The sequence below is a fragment of the Otolemur garnettii genome, unplaced genomic scaffold, assembly GCF_000181295.1.
Source record: "Otolemur garnettii isolate 467f Iridium unplaced genomic scaffold, OtoGar3 scaffold00014, whole genome shotgun sequence".
Lineage (NCBI taxonomy): Eukaryota > Metazoa > Chordata > Mammalia > Primates > Galagidae > Otolemur > Otolemur garnettii.
In genome coordinates, this window is record NW_003852409.1 from 3,082,715 (window position 1) to 3,099,551 (window position 16,837).

Below are 16,837 nucleotides of genomic sequence, written 5' to 3' on the forward strand. Positions count from 1 at the left end.
CAAAGGTGCCCACCATATGTGGGGAATCACACTGTGCAGGCAGCTGCCGGATGCCTGGGTCACCTGGCTCCTAAATGTCACATTAGCAGACTCTGTTGGGGGCTCCAGCATCCCTGCTCTGGCCTTTTTAAGTCTCAACTCCACAGATGCCCCAATCAGCTCCTGTCGTTCAGAGGAGGAGGCCCTGATTTATTTATTTGGCACAGGGAGGCAGTGCATGAAATATGCAGGCTGATGGGAACAAATCATCAGGAGCCTGGGAGCAGGGCAGCCTGCACCCTACAGCGCCGGGCCACACAGCCCGCCCCTCCGACTCACACGCCCCCGTGGGTATCCTCCCGCAGCACTGAAATATACTCAGCTTCCCACCTCGACCATAATCACCATAATCTCTCCCTAGGGGCTCACAGGCGCTTCACAAGTTCCTGCATTTAATGCTCATGCAAACCATGAGTTGGGCATAATTCATGAGGTCTAAAGAGGAGGGAGGAGCCTTGGATGGGTTAAGTAACCACTCAGAGCCAAGGGGTGGGCAGCGATGGAACAGGTGTCTGAACCCAGGTCCCCCGTTCTGAACTCAGCACACTTTCACTTTTATACCGAACAGGGTGTTGGCCATTCAGCCCACATTTACTGAGTGCCTACCATGTGCCAGGCCCGGCCGGTAGTATTTCACGATAAAGAATACTTCATGAAAGCAGCAGTGCAGGTGATAGAAAGTTAGTTATTCCCACACCCTTGACTTAGGTGGCCTTGGGCATCTTGAATGCTGAAGAGATGGTTACACTAATCCTCTGGTTTAATCACTTCATTCACTCATTCACCAAACATTACCGGACGCCTATTATGTTCTAGGCTCTGTGCTAAGAGCTTAAGATAAACAATTATTAAACTGTAAGTTTCAGCTAGGAACTTTCAGAGTTGCTCTGAGAGTTAAAGAGAATACATGCTAAGTTTCTAGTTTGGGGCTTAATTCTAGTTTGGTATTTAATAAATCATAGTTATTTTATTAATAATAAAAGTAACCGTGAGCTATTTGCTGGAATGCTCTATGTTTTCCTCCTGCCATCTATTCCCCACAATGGCCCCTCCACTTGGAAAGTGGTTTCCTCTTCCTCTGCCAAATGCACATGCCCAGACTCTACCTGCCTCTTCTGAGAAGCCTCCCCTCTCAGGCCTGCAGATGGAAGGATCATGCCCCCTGTGTCCTCCCATTCACCAACATCCCAGCCAGGTAGAGATTGTGATAGGCACACCCCCACTTTCAGCTCTTAACTCTTGGGCTCTTAATGAAAGCCATTGTGCAAACAAGATCAACCACTTAATTAGATACAGACTGGGCCTGGCAGACCCAGGACTATGAGCAGAGGATTGCAAGCAGAGGGAGAGGGACTGTGGCTTTCGGCCTGTCACAGACTCTGCTGCAGATTGCTACCAACCCACTGTGTGACCATTTCCCTTTCTCTAGGTCTCAGTTTCTCCACCTGCAAATTACACTACTGGTCAGGCATTAGAGTCATCTAGGAGCTTCTAGAAAATACAGATGCCAGGATTCTAAACAAACCTATTATATCAGGGGTCTAAGGGGTGGGTGGTGGGCAGCAATATTTTAAAGTTTCTTAAGCTAACCCTAACGTGTAACCAGGGTTTGAAAACCTCTTGATTAGACTGAGGGCTCTTTAGTGATGAAGTTTTCTGGTTCTCAGAGGGTAAAAATACCATGAAACGAAGAACTCTCTGATCTTCTCCAGGATGAGCAGCCATTCCTCAGGAAGAGGTTTGCCATTGCCTCTCACTGATCTGGTCATCACCTTGGATGTGCCCTAGATGGGCCACCCCCCTCTTAGCCCTACTTCTTAGCAGCACAGGACAGAGATGGACTTTGTGCTCCCTTGGCCTGGCCCCTACACACACACACTTTTCTCTATAGTCAGAAACAAATGCCATTGCCATATTTTAAATGAACTAGGTTCATTGACCTTTCTTTTCAGATTTTTAACAGGCCAAGGCCAAGGCCAAGTGGACACTGGATATTGACCAAATGCCCTGGGACTTCAATAACCCTACAGGGTAGATGTGCCCATTGACTTAGGCAAACTAGCCCAAGAGTAAGAGTTAAGTTCCTGAGGGCACCCAGGTCACACACAACAGGCTTATACACTTAGAGCGATTTTCCCTACTCTTCTTGGCTAAATCCATAGGTCCTTCAGAAGTTGCCTCAAGTCCTCTCTCCCCAGGATCCTTCCTTTCTGGGACTCTGCCAGTCTCCTCCTTGAAATGCCCACAGCCTCCTGCACCATCTTTATCATGAATTACCCCCTGCTGAGGTCACACATCAGCTCCTCATTGGACCAGGAGCTCCCCAAGGCCAACTACCCCTCTAAGCATCCCCTGTGCCTAGTCAGGACCTGGAATGGGGTCCTGGGTGTTACTTTCTGGGAGTGAAATGAAATGACAATGAGAAACTTTAAAGCACAAACCATAGTGCCACCACCACCAACAAAAAATTTATCCACATCAAAATTAAGACCTTCTGTTCAACAAGGACTCCATGTTTACAGACAAACAGCGGAATAGAAGAAGACATTTGCAAAGTCTAATGGCAATAAGGGATTGATAGCTACATTATATAAGGAATTCTTTTGTACCAACAAGAGAAAAATAATAACTTCAAAATAAAAACTGTTAAAGGATCAGAATAGACAATTAACAAATGGTTAATAAGCATAGGAAGAAATGCCAAACTCCTAAGTAATCAGAGAAATGATATTTAAAACCAGAAAGTGATATTATTTCATACCTTTAGACTGCCAAAAAAAGAGAGAGAGAGAGAGATCTGGGAAGCATCAAATGTAGGTGGTAGGCAGGGGCACAGGAGTCTTCTTAACAGTGGGAATAGAAATGGGTATGGCCATTCCTAGGAGCAACCTGGCAGGTTTTTGGCACATTCAATGGGTACACAACTTCGGATCCAACAATTCTGCTCCTGGACATTTGTCCCAAAGCAGTTTCTGATAGGTCCATAAAAGGATGTGTATGAGGACATTTATTATTTATGAAGGTGGGAAGTGAAGGTAGCCTGGATGGGTGAAATGGTGGGCATCCCAGGGAGGGAGCAGGGAGAAGCCATGACCTAGATGCACACCCAGAACATGGAGACTTCTTTATAAACAGAGTGCTGAATGGGAAAAAGCAAACAGAACAGAAAAGATACAGAATCCTGTTGCACACATGTAAATTCAAAATATATACACCCAGCACAGCAACACACATTCTGTAAACACACATACACACAGCACAAAGTAAACACTCAGGATATTTGTCTTTCTAGGGGGAGGTCAGAATGGGGTTGGAAATATATCAGGGAAATAAGGGATAGACAAACAAGAGGGGATTTCAGGGATCAATGTCAATGTCCATGACAGCCTGGAAATGAGGTGTCTGACGTGTGTCCAGGGAAGTGAGATTGAGCTTTTCTCAAGAAATTCTGGGGAGGGGTAAATCTGGGGTGATTGTGCAGAGTGCCCAGGAGGGGAGAAGGAAGTCAACAGTTGCCATGGCCTTTTTCTGGGTCAGCATGGAGCTGGGAATGTCACAGCTTCACATCACTGAATTCTCACTGTCACTTTCTACACAAAGAAAATGATCACCTTTAATTTTATTATATTTAAATAAACTCTGAAAAAGCCCAAGTGTGTTGGCTCATGCCTCCTAGCACTCTAGGAGGCTGAGGCAGGAGGATCACTTGAGCTGAGAAGGTCAAGATCAGCCTGAGCAAGAGCAAGACCCCACCTCTACTAGAAACAGAAAAACCAACCAGGCAGTCCCAGCTACTTGGGAGTCTAAGACAAGAGGATCTCTTGAGCCCAAGAGTTTCTCCACTCAGGGTGGCAGAGTAAGACTCTGTCTCAAAAATTAAAAATAAATAAACTCGGAAATGAAGGCTCAGAGAGATTAAGCCTCATTGCTTGGCTGGCAACGATCAGGAATACCTGCCTCGAGCCTGTGTACTGTTCATGTGAGAAGAATGAGTTCGCCATCACTGGAGGTATTTAAGCAGAGGTAGTGCTTCATAGGACAGTCAGGACTCGCTTCACCTCCCTGAAAGGTAAGCCCTGACCACTAGGGTTAGGGGGTGTCAAGATTGGGCACAGGCTCCCAGACTCAAAGAATTCCCACTCACGTGTGTCCCTCCATTCCTGCCGGCCCACAGCCCTGCTGGTGCATCTTGCAGGACCATCTCCACTCTCACACATACCAAGTTGAGTGGCATGTGACCAGACCCATGGCTTGGTGATGGACACTGCAGTGCACGCCTTGACAGACGTACAAGGACATTAAAAATCAGCCCCAAGAGTCTCAAACTAGGTTCAGACCAGCTCCCAAAGTTTTCTAGTAGATTATGGGAAGTTATCCTCCTGCTTTTATAAGCACTGGCATTGGGCTAGGGATTATGAAGCCCCTGGGGGGCAGGGACTGTATCTCATTCAACTTGGCTCCCCCAGAGGACTTGGTAAAACTACTCCTGGCAGATGCTCAGGAAATGCACACTGAATAGAGCCCTATCTGTTACCCTGAAGATCAAACGGTAATTAAAGTCTGCAAATGGCTAGGACAAGCCTCCATTTCACCAGGTACGTTCTGAATGACAATTAAGTCATTAGAGTGAAGGAGGATCCCTTCCCTTCAACTCAGGTGCCAAAATATAGAACTCCCAAGTCTGAGTCCTTTGCGTTGCATAGTGGCAGTGTGGAATTGGAGCACATGATCATCCCCCGAGATTCTTACAAATAGGCCTAATGAAGGCAGAAATGGTGAGTTAGAGCAGCAGATGCTGAGTTTTCTCTCAGAACAGCATAAACAAGGCTCTAATCATGGCTTCACTCAACTTCCTTCCCTGCTGCAAATTCTGAGCCATGTTTAGACTTCTGCGGTAACATGGATTCTTTTTTCTCTTAAGGAGGAAAAAAAAAGCCAATTCTCTAGTATTCATCCTCGTCTACACTGGAAATCAGCAATGGCGTGGAGGGGGGGGCGGGGAGCACAGGGCCTAGGTCCCCTAGAAGAGGGCCTGCCTCAGACAAGGGGAAGAAGGCGTGCAATTTATCACCTAGCAGGTGGTCCTAGGACACACTGGTAGAGGCATGGGGAAGAGACACAGTACGAGGTGTATGAATGAGCAGGTTTCTATGTGGGTAACTGGGGGAGCTCTGGGAGAAGGCTGCAACACACCTTGCGGGTGCCTTGCCCACTTCCTCTCCCTCTCATCCATCACTGATGCAGGCCGGGAGCTGCAGAGGCTCTTGGTAAGATGCTATCCTGGAGGGGTGGATGCCCAGGGGATACGGGAGGGTTACTGATGGCATCCTCCACACCTGTCCTGTAGGGTGGGCTGGAGGGGAGGTAAGGGCTTTTGGGTGCCCCGGAAAACTGAGTAAATGGCAAAGGATGGGAGAGCTGGGCATGAGGAAAATTGTAACCCTCCCCGGACTCAAAATACCTCAGCTTCAATAAGGACCAAGGGACAGCCTTGGTGTATTATTTTAGAGCAGTTCTGTTTATCTAGTATTTGCATGTTTGTAAAGGAAAAAACTAAAGTTTCTCCAGCCTGGACCAACAGTGGCCTCCTTGTAAACCAGTTTCAGTTCCCACTTCTGTTGTTAAGGCTAACTGCTGTTTGCCAGGCGTTTTGCCTTGAATCAAATCCCTGAAAACCACAAGTAAATGAAAATGTTCTTAAATTTCCACAAGCCGTCCACCTCAAGTTCAGGGTTGCACTGCAGTCCACACTTTGACTAACCGGTTTGTTAAACATCTGCCGAGAGCCACCCAGGAACCAGGCAGCACACTAGCAAGGTGGCCAAAGCTTCCTGTATGTGAGAGTTGACAGCACATGAGCTCATCTGGCCCTTACAACAGCCCAAGAGGCAGGCAAGATGGCACTGGTGTCATCCCATGTCCCAGAGAAGGACATTGAAACTCAGGGAGATAAAGCTACTTGCTCAGGATCACACTGCTGGTAAGCGTCAGAGCAAGGACTGGAGTCCAGCTCTTTTGCATTCAAATTAATTCAGTGGACTTTTCCTGGGGACCTACTATGTGCCAAGCACTGTGGATACCAAGCCTGCAGCCCTGGAAGCCAAGTTAGAAGGATCGTGGCTTCTGGCTCCCCTTTTAGTCTTCTTCCCTCAAGCTGCTTCCCATTCTCAACCGCTGTGTGTCTTAATTTTGCAAGGAGTTAGCAGAGTGTCCTAAAAAAGACTTCTTCTATAGGTAAAAGGGTTTAGAAGGCACCAGGAACCTTGTGCAAACGAGAAGCTGAAAATGTACCTAAGATCTTCAGAGGGAGGGTGGGGCACACCTACTTACAAGGACCAAGCTTTGCCTTCCAGGGCAAGCACCTGAGGTAGGCAGGCCAGGGAAGCCTCGGAGTAGACCCCCAAAGGGGCCTCTACCCCTGGGCTGGCTCAAAGGCTGGCTGTGAGTTAGCTCTGCCCTGAGGCTGCTGCTCCACTGTCCCCTCTCAATAAGAGAAGCAGGCAGGAGGCAAGGGAGAGGGAAACACACAGGACACAGGGGCGTCAAGGGCACAGCAAAAGACAACATGATAACCTGTGCAGAGGCCTTTTGCAAGGTCAAGGTAACTGGCATGAGGCAATTTAGGAGCTGATAAGCCCTGGGTAATCTACGCTGTGGGTAAATTCCTGAAAGGTTCCAGAAGACAGAGTCTTCACCAGCCTCTTATTGAGGGGAGGAAGAAGCACAGGCCCAGAGAAGGAAGGAATGAACTCACAGTCCCAATGGGGAGTCAGGCCAGCATCAGGCAAATCTCTTGCCCTGTTTGGGTCTCAGTTTCCCCTCTATGAAATGAGATGATAACCAGGACCCTTCCAGCTTGGACAGCTGACTCAATAATTCAGTGACCTTCTGTCCTGGTAGAAAAGGCACCTCTGAGGCCCTTTAAATTTCGAAAACTGACATGTACATAACACCTGCATTCTGGTGGCTCACAAGATCCCTCTGACAGGTCATCAGAATAAATGTCTGTTTTAAACACATAAACAGGAGCATCTGAAGGCCCTGATACTCAGTAAAAGCTGGACACAGATGTAGGTGTCCATGGGACCACATGGAGGAGCCAGCTTAAATCCTCCATTCAGCTGTGTGGCCCTGGGATCCCCACTGACACCTAAGGCCCTGCCCCACATGCCATCCTACATGTCATTAAGTGTGGGAGCAGCTATGAGAGGTAGATGGCAGACAAAAAAGCACCCAAAGGTTTCAACATTCCAGGTAAATAATCTGAATTTGCCCAGAAAAGTGTTGTAATTTTGACAAAGTGCTCATCAGTTTTGCTGAGCCAAAAAATATATTACACATACTAATATGCTACCTCACTTAGTTTTCCCCATATCCTGAGAAGGATAGTCCCATTTTACAGAGGAGGACAATCAAGGCCCAGAGAGGTGAAGTCACTTGCCTGATGCTCTACAGTAAGTGACTTGAGCTCGGGTGGGCCAGACCACAAAGCCCAAGCTCTGAACACTGCTATACTGCCTTCCTAGAGCAGCCAGATATGCCCGAATAGTCACTGGTGTTAGTGTTCAACCCTAACACTTGGGGGGGAAAAGGCAATAAAATTGGTGTATACTACTTGCTGTGCTCAGCCAATCCATATTTTACAAAATACTTTCCTAGAATGATATGATTTGAGAACTGGAATTGAGACAAGAGAATTTAGTTATAATCATTCAAAAAAAAAAAAAAAGTAAGTATCTTTGCCAAGATGCTCACTTTGTTCAACCAATGAAGAAGTCTTAACAAATGGGAAAATAATTACGTTTGCCTAAAATTACATCTTTTGTGCACGCCAGAGAGCTGACATGCGTTTCAATTACCTGCCACAGGAAGATGAATGGGTAAATGGACAAGATTGTATTACAGAGCACTGGTGCTGCAGAAGCTCTCTCCTTACTGATCTGAGCCCTGGTGGGATTGTCTGAAGGAATCTGAATAACTCACTTTCATTTCTCCCTTTCCTCTGGGTGACTGTGGGATCCCCTGGAAGTGAATGGGCACAGGAGGTGCTGCTCCTCCAGATGCTGAAGAACACTCAGTTAATGACCTTCTGCCCAGCACTCTGGCTAAAGACCCTGATAACGACCATGCTGATCTGCCTCAAGTAACCACACCCCAGCCCACCCCACCCTGCTCCTGCCTGGTGGATTCTGACAAGTCACTGTCCACCTCTGCACCTCTCTTTCCTCCACACCACACAAGGAGTCTGGATGGTTCTGGAGGCCCCTGAACAGCCACAGGCAAGCTCAACAAATGACCTGACTTCTTCAAGAAATATAAAAGGTCTAAAAAGTGGGGGGTTTAATGGATGAAAGAGACTAAAGAGACACACCAAGCAGATGCAGTGGGTAGAATGGACTCTGCATGGTTCTCCCACACAGCATCTGTAAAGACGCCTTAGAGACGACTAGGGGTTCAACACCGACTGGGAATTAGTGGATATTAGAAATTGTTGTTCAATGTTTTAGGTGCAATAACAGTATTGTGGTTATGGTTTTAAAAGTCCTTATCTGGTAGAAACGCATACTGAAGTATTTATAGATTGAAATGAGATCATGTCTAGGAGCTGCTTTAAATAAAACACGATAGCAAAAAAGGGGGCGATGGCATGAGTAAAGCTAAAACAAGATGGGTGAAATCCTGACAATGGCTGAAGTCGGGAGATGGGTACATGGGGTTCATCATGCTCTTCTCTCTACTTAAACAGTCTGTTTGAATATTTCTACAATCCCAACCAAAAACCAGGCAGGTGTGGTAGCATGTGCCTGTAGTCCTAGCCATCCGGAAGGCTAAGGTGGGAGGATGGATTGAACCCAGGACTTTTAGGCTACAGTGTGCTATGACTGTGCCTGTGAATAGTCACTGCACTCCAGCCTGAGCAATAGAGCAAGACTCTGTCTCTAAAAAAAAGGAGGGGAAAAAACATCTAAAACATCGCAGGGCTTCTGAGAATACTAGAAGTGACTTAGCTCCCACCATTTATGCTTTCATAAGCAGGACTAGGCCTGTCATCCTTAGCGCTCTGGGCGGCCAAGAGGAAAGATAGCTTGAACTCAGGAGTTCGAGACCAGCCTGAGCAAGGGTGAGACCCTCCCTCTCTACTAAAAATAGAAAAGCTAGCTGGGCATCATGACAGGCACCCGTAGAGCTAGCTACTCGGGAGGCTGAGGCAAGAAGATCACTTAAGCCCAAGAATTTGAGGTTGCTGTGAGCTATGATGCCATGGGACTCTACCCAGAGCAAAAGAGTGAGACTCTGTCTCAAAAAGAAAAGAAAAGAAAAAAAGAAAAGAAATATACTTTCATAAGATGCTCAGAGTCATGTGGGAAGATGGAATAGGCCTGAGCAGTAGAGTCATCCCTTCGTATCCAAGGAGGCTGGGTTGAGGACTCCTTGAGGGTACCAAAATCCCTGGATGTTCAAGTCCCTGATGTAAAATAAGGTAGTATTTATGAATAAACTATACATATCCATGTACCTTAAATCTTCTCTAGATTACTTATAATACCTAGTACAATGTAAATTCAAAGTAAATAGTTGTTATACTGAATCATTCATGAAACAAGGATAATGACTAGAAGAATTAGAAGAAAAGCCTGTACATGTTCAGTACAGACACAAGCATCTTGACTATTTTCTGCCTCCAGTTTGTTGAAGGCACAGATGCAGAACCCATAGCTATGGGGGCTGACCCTAATGCAGTTGAGAAAAAAAATATTCCAAATACGTTGAAACGAGTGTTTTCCCAGAGAGGTGTTTTCTATGGACTCTATGTTCTTTTATCTGGAACAACGCACTTTCATTCCTTTTATTTTGTTGCATAAAGAACAAAATCCCAACACATAAATTTCATCAATTAGAAAGAATAAGCACCAAAAAGCCTACCTTGAAATTGAGTAAATTTAATGGTCCCCATTCTCTCCCCATTCCGGAACACAACTTGACCCTAAAAACAAAACAAAACAAACAAACAAGAACAAAAGAGAAATGTCACATTAGGCCAGAGACTACTGATCTCTCTAAAATGTGTTAATCATACAATGCAATTATTAATTTTGGAGAAAAAAGAGACCCCCTTTGGACCACAGAAGCAAATCAAACTAATTGTTTTTAAATTGGTTGTGACTTTATCTGGTTAATTTGAGGAACACAAGATCAATAATGGAATTAGCACAGGTGAATTACATGGAGATAAGCATCACCACCATCATCATTATGACTACTAACCACTCCTGGGTCCTGTGTCATATTGGGGACAAAGTCATCCAGGGTGTTGGAAAGATGGGGACAAAGGTGAGACCCCCAGGGCCTGGCCCTGACTCTGCTCCCTGCACTCCACCCACAAATATGGGGGCTTTTGCTGATGCTACGGTTTGAAGATCAGAAGGGTGCTAGAGGTCTGTTAGTGTTTCTTATTAAGGACAGAGAATGTTTTCATAAGTTTTTCCCGAATGGTGACGTCAGCCCCAATTATAACTGGGCTATGGTGCAGCACAAAATTAAGCTTCTTGAGGCAGCAAGACCTGACTAGTGTCACAGGCAGCTGAGCGTCCCTCATTAGGGAACTTGGGGACTAAAGACAGCATCATCTTCTGCATCTGTCTTGCTGGCTTCCATATGCTTGGCTAAACAAACCAGGAATTTAAAGAGGGAATGTCGTCTCTTCTTGCCAATTCACGGTCCACCTCAAATTCTGCAACCATGCAAGGAAATTGACTCACAGTCTGTCACTGGATCTTTATGACGAACTTAAGTGGTAAGGGGATGACCCCCCAAGAGAGTGAGACTGAGAAAGGTTATGCAGATTATACAAGGTCATTGTAAGTGAGGCTGCTGAGATTCGGAGGCAAGTTTGATTTTAAAGTCCACGCTATTTCATTACAGCATGTTGCTTCTGATACAGATGCAAATTCCCTCCTGTCTCCTCATTCTCATAAAATTAGAAATTGTTCTAAAGGTACCCTGCTTTCCTCTCACAGTTATGCACTTGGGTTATCAGGAGCAGCACTGGGTGCTGGTTTCTACTTCATTCTTCAGAGAGAGCCCCACGAAGCACCTTCCCTAGGTGAAACCCCCAAACCCTGGGGCTTTCAGAACGCAGGGGGTTCCGCCAACCTCTTCTCAGAAGGAGAAACACCTTCCAAGGCCACTCTGACACCTTTTTGAAATCCTGAAGACAGCTGTGAGTAGTATCAGTTTGAAACTAACGCCCACCGAATTTTATATTCAGGTGACAGTAAGCAACTCCCTGGAGTGTGAAAACACTTCAAGGTAAGGTGAGACAGGAGCTGTAATTTTATTTCTAGGGACGATTGAAAATCACAGAACACCTTCCAAAAGGATCACTTTTATGTAAATGAACCACTTGGCCTAGGTGGGAAAGAAGCAAAGATGTCCACAAAGGAGGATCTTCTTTTGTTTGAGATCTAACTAATTTGACAATCTCCTGCCAAGCTTTGAAGAATTTCAAAGGCTTCTAGATTTAAAATGTGAACATTTTAGAATCTGCAGTATCTTTATTAGTTAAATTAAAAAATATGTGGAAAGGTATTCAAAGTTTGGATGGTATGACATTGGAAGGGAGTGTGGTATGTTTTAAACAAAACCATTTAGTCCATCATTGAAGACAGGCCTGTCATATTCTATTTTGCAAACAATAACTACTTTTACTAACAGTAATCCTCCCATCTCCTGGATTTCTCAGGTAATGCAGTGGAAGGAAGCCCGTCTCAGTCTTACAAACCTGGGCTCATTCTCCTCTCAGGCAAGTTCTGGAACATCTCTTAATTATGTGCCTAGCATAGTAAATGGCGGTAGTAATTTTTATTTCAACATTTGCGATAGCAGGGAGCTGAAATAAAAACTTTTAAGCACCAGAAAGCTTTTCAACCTTCGGGAAGAGAGTTTCAACTGTCATATGATTTCAGCTGGCAAAGGAGTAAACCACCGAGGCCCCACCTGGGGCTCTCCCACCACACAAGCCCTTGTGTGTTCTGTCTACTAAGTGGAGAAAGTGGAGAGTTTCTGTGACTGCAGGAACCTGGTGCTGGAGGACACACAGCTGGGTAGCCAGCTAGGCTGAGGGTCTGCACCCGAGATGGGGCACTACGCTCTGTGAAGGGCCCTCTGAGGAAGAGGTATCATGTGCTTCTCTCCTGAGGGAGTCACCCCAGGGTTGGGTTTGACCCTTGAAAGTGTCCCTGGGACCCTTGGCTGACTGGACAGGGCCCAGTGTCCCAGCCAGGACAACCTTGGTAAGACTGGGCATGAGGAAGGTCGCAGGACATCTAGGTGATCTTCAGGGAATTCTTCCCGGTATGAGAAGGTGGTCAACTCAATCAACAGTCCGCAGATATTTACTTACTGTGTGCCAAATACTCTGATAAGTGCTGTTCCTCCTCTCAGAGAGCTTTGCATCCGATTAGTAAGGCAAACAGGGATGCCAATAAATGAGTAAGAAATTTCAGTTGGTGAGGAGTGCCGTGAGGAAGATAAAGAGGGGGATGGCAGAGGGCTGATTTAATGGAGTGGTCAGGGAAGACCCCACTGACGAGGGGATTCAAGAGCTGAGAACTACCGGCAGGAAGGAAATATTCCAGCCAGAGAAAAGCCAGGGCAAAGCCCTAAGGTGAGGAGGGCTTGGGTGTTCAAGGAACAGAAAGGGCCATTGTGGCCAGAGTGCAGTGAGAGGTGCAGTGGGGCGGGGATGGGTGGTGGGAGATCAATAGGTAGGTGGGGCCCGGTCCCACTGGACCTGGAGTCCACGCGGCAGGATCAGGAGGTGATTCTGAGTGCAGTGAACGTCGTGGGGGTGGGGAGGTGAAGCTACGCAGCTCTGTGATCTGGGATTCGGATAGGGAACGGATGACAGCACATCAAACGTGGCAGCAGAGAATCTGCTTGGAGGCTCTGGAGCAGTGATCCAGGTGTGAGAGGACGGTGACTATGGTGGAGGTGGCAGCTCCAAGTGCATGGCAAACGTGGCTGAGCAGTGTGCAGCACTGACCTCGCATTCCGCCCACTACCCTGCACAGCGCGTGCTGTGGAGTGCACCCAGAAGCCTCTCAGGAGGGGCTGTTGAGATGCCCTGCACCAAATGAGAGCTACATCAGTTAAGCCTGTACCCTCTTCCTGGGACAGTCTGCATCCAAGGGTCAGTGTGAAGGTGCATAGTTCTAGCCAGCTTGCCTCAGTTTGGGGCAACTGTGAAGGACTCTGGGATCCAAAGGTCCCCATATGTGCATCACTCTACTGCAACAGATTCCAATTTGGCCCTCTGTGTAGTCCTGGTCAGCTCCCTCCCACCCAGCTTCTGTGCCTGAGAAAACTCCCTGATAAACTTCCCATATGAACAGCTTCCTCGCAGAGTGTTTCCTGGGCTACCCAATCTCAGACACCCTGTCATCAGAGGTCCTTGGCGCTAGCTCCTTCTCACCATCTGAAGGCGCCTGAGTACCAGGCGGGTGGGAACAGAAGAGGCAATGGGCTGAGTGCACAATCCCAGGCTGTACCTGAGAAGTATCACGTTACTGAGACAGGCCTGCACCATGAATTAAGTTCAAAGGCAACGAGAGTTGGGTAACTCTGGCCGGGACAGTGGCTGACATCTATCTGCTGGTGCACAGAATACACTCACTCCTCCATATTCCCTCTGTGTTGCAGGGGCTGGAAGCCCGGAAGCCACATCTCCCAGCATCCCCTGCCAGCTGGTTTCCATTTCGGGTTGCTAAAGCATTCACGGGGGTTTAGAAAGCACACACCAGGGAAAAGCTTTTTCTTTCTGCTCTGGTTGCAGCAGTAGGAGCTGCGAGTGACTGAGACCGTCTGCGGGGCCTGGCAGCTCCTTGTTCCTGCTGTCAGTGTGTTGGGGGCCCCTGGCTGCCTGCTTAGTGGCCAGAGATGGGGGTCCTCAAAGCGGCAGAAACAACAGCAGCAAGAGCCTCGGAGGCCACTGTGCGTGGGCTTCGCCTCCACTATTTTATTTGTGTTCCCAATCTGCTCTGTGGTCATTTCTATAAATTCCTTAGAAGTTAGAATCCATTATCCGGCATTACCCAGTCAAGAAAAAGAGAACCCACTTGAGGCATTTCAAAGGCAATGGCATCACCATTTTCCTTTTTGTTCTTCCAGCCTCAGGGGCTTGGCAATTTTCTGTAGAAACTTATCTGTGATAAGGGGCATCTACTTGTTCTGCTCTACCGTCCCTTCCAACAAAGTTGTAGCCAGTTCCCTGCATTAAATCTCCCACTAAAATGCCCGAAGTGCATTCTATTTTCTCCACTGATGCTGATGGGTAATGGATTCTAACTTTCAAGGAGTTTATAAGATGACCACAGAGCAGATTGGGAACACAGATAAAACAATGGAGGTAAAATTCCAAGAGGATGATTCATAAGGAAAGGTTTTTTTCTCCCCAAAAGAGATGTTGCTAATGTCAAAGAAAGCAGTTTGTTTCATAAAAGTTGATCCAAACAACAGTTCAAAGTGGGAGCAATGAAGCTGCATTTTCTTCTTCGGAGAATCTTCAGAACTTGAAGGGTCAAATGTGGAGGAAAAAAAAAAAAACAACCTGAAACTTAACTTTTGGCATTAACCAGACAAGGATAAATATTGCCATCCATGGGAGCTTGTGCAGACACTGAGCGTTTCTGAACATTAATCCTCCTATTTGAAAAACAGTAAGAACAGTACCTACTTCTCAGGATGCTCCTGAGAATTAAGAAGACAGTTATGAAAAGGGGACGGCCCAGGATTGGCCCACAATAAAGGGCGACTCTTACCATAATCCCTCCAGTTAATCTGTGTCAGCAAAATCCCATCTGATGCCCATGCAGAGTAAAAACGTACACTAAAGATTCTAGAAGCCAGTAGGATTCAAGAGCCTCTTCTTTTAAAAATTAATCCCGTTTTCATTGTTTAATGTTTTACAACTAAGCATGAGTAAAATTCCCTCTAAAAATAGTTTATGAGTCTTCTGGGCCAAGCCCTGTATTGGGGCTTTTATTTGTTTGCTTTTTTCTGTCTTGAATTTCACAGCAGAGAGCAGGGATATCCTGCCTGGAAACATGATTTGGTGTGGGGAAGGGTCTGAGAGGCCAGAAGGTTGATGCTTTGATGTCTCTGTGAGGCTTATAGGCTGGAGGCAGAAGCTAGTCTGGATGGGGATGGCTTGGCTCAGCCCAGTAACCTGGAGCCCCAGGCCCACTGAGAGACACAGTCTGCAGATCACAGTGCATTTAGGGAAGGATTTTTTTTCCTTAATATGACTCTACACTGCACTGTAGTCTCTGGGCTGTCAAGTTTCCCTTTAAGAGGTGTGAGCATGCATACTCATCTGAGTGAATGATTTGTGCTGTGGGGAAAAGGATCTTCACTGACACATCACACTGGCAGGGAAATCTCCAAGTAGATGGAATCTGAAGGGCCATGAGGGACCTGTCCTGGTCACCTTTGCTGGAGGAAGCATCAGGGCACTGTCTATGCAGATGATCCAGCCCCATCCTGGCCCTCCACCCAGGACAGCGTTGGTCTCAAAGGAATAAGGCAGACTTTAGAGAACACTGTGGTTAGGTTGCTAGTCAGGTGTTTCATGAAGGTTAGAGATTGGGGCCATGCAGGCTTGAGGAGAAGATGCCCTCTTTTCCATGGGGTCAGCCGGACTTAAAAAGACAGAGAAAGACCAAATAACTGGGTACACTGCCCGCATGTTCTGCAAAGGTAAAATATGTTCCTTTTTTCTGCATGTCCCCTTGGGTGACAGGAGAAGATATATTTTGCATACTGTTTAAAGATTTTCTTACACTAGAAATTCCTTTGATAGGTGCAGGCCTTCAGGAATGTGTGATGTAGCTACAGAGCCTTCAGCAGTAGGTTTGCAGAGAATTGTGAGAAGGAGCAGGATGGGGTGTGGTCTGTCCCATACCTACCCTTCTGCTGGTGGGCAGTAAGATTTAGGGGCTTCCTTCTGAGGACATGATCAGATGGTCCAGAAGTTCTGTGCAGTGACCAACCATAAAGCAAGCGGTGGCCTAGGGTAGGGCGGGTTGCAGTGCAGAGAAGTGGAAAACAAGGGGACGTGGCCCAGGAGAGGTGAAGCAATACTGTCTCTTTTTTTCCCAGTTATTACAATACAAGAGCCAGGCTTGTTTAGAATAGCAAAATCTCAGACATGAACAAAATGTCCATGAAGTAGGGAAATAAATGGAGTAAACTGTGGTGCAGACACATATGTGATGCCATGTTGTGATGTATGCATTCAATCAACAAGTACTGTTGGGCACTAGATTCAAGAGTGAGCAGAATCAGCACGGTCCTAGATTGCATGGGAGAGACAATAATAATAATAATACACGGATAAAGGATAAATAGTGAATTGCAGTGAACTGTAATCATGAAGGAAAAGATCAGTGTGCTAAGAGGGGAAACTCCAGGAAGACCTGACTCAGACTGGGGCTGATGAGGGCCTTTCTGAGCAGTTGGCATTTGCACTGAGACCTGAAGGAGTCGGCTGAGCTAAGAGCAATGGGGAGAACACCCTAGGAAGATGGAACTGTGCGAGCCAAGGTCCTGAGGCAGAAAAGAGATTGGGAACTCAGAGGACCTGAAACAATACCAGTGAAGCTGCAAGTGGTCATTGAGGGGGAGCTGAGCAAGGAATATGACCAGCAGGGCAGACCAGAGCAAGGTCGTACAGAACCTCACCACATCACGGGTGCTGGCCTCCATTGTGAATGCAAGGGGAGATGCTGAAGGGTTTTAA

At 46.7% G+C, this 16,837-nt stretch overlaps 1 protein-coding gene across 1 annotated transcript in view; it reads right to left on the reverse strand.

Moving 5' to 3' along the window:
• GABBR2 (gamma-aminobutyric acid type B receptor subunit 2) overlaps nt 1–16,837 on the reverse strand; it is a 375,939-nt gene that overhangs the window by 102,515 nt on the left and 256,587 nt on the right. The window contains exon 8 of the mRNA XM_003785363.2: nt 9,964–10,024. Within this exon, the coding sequence (XP_003785411.2) occupies nt 9,964–10,024 (61 nt within the window). The remainder of the gene's footprint in view (nt 1–9,963; nt 10,025–16,837) is intronic.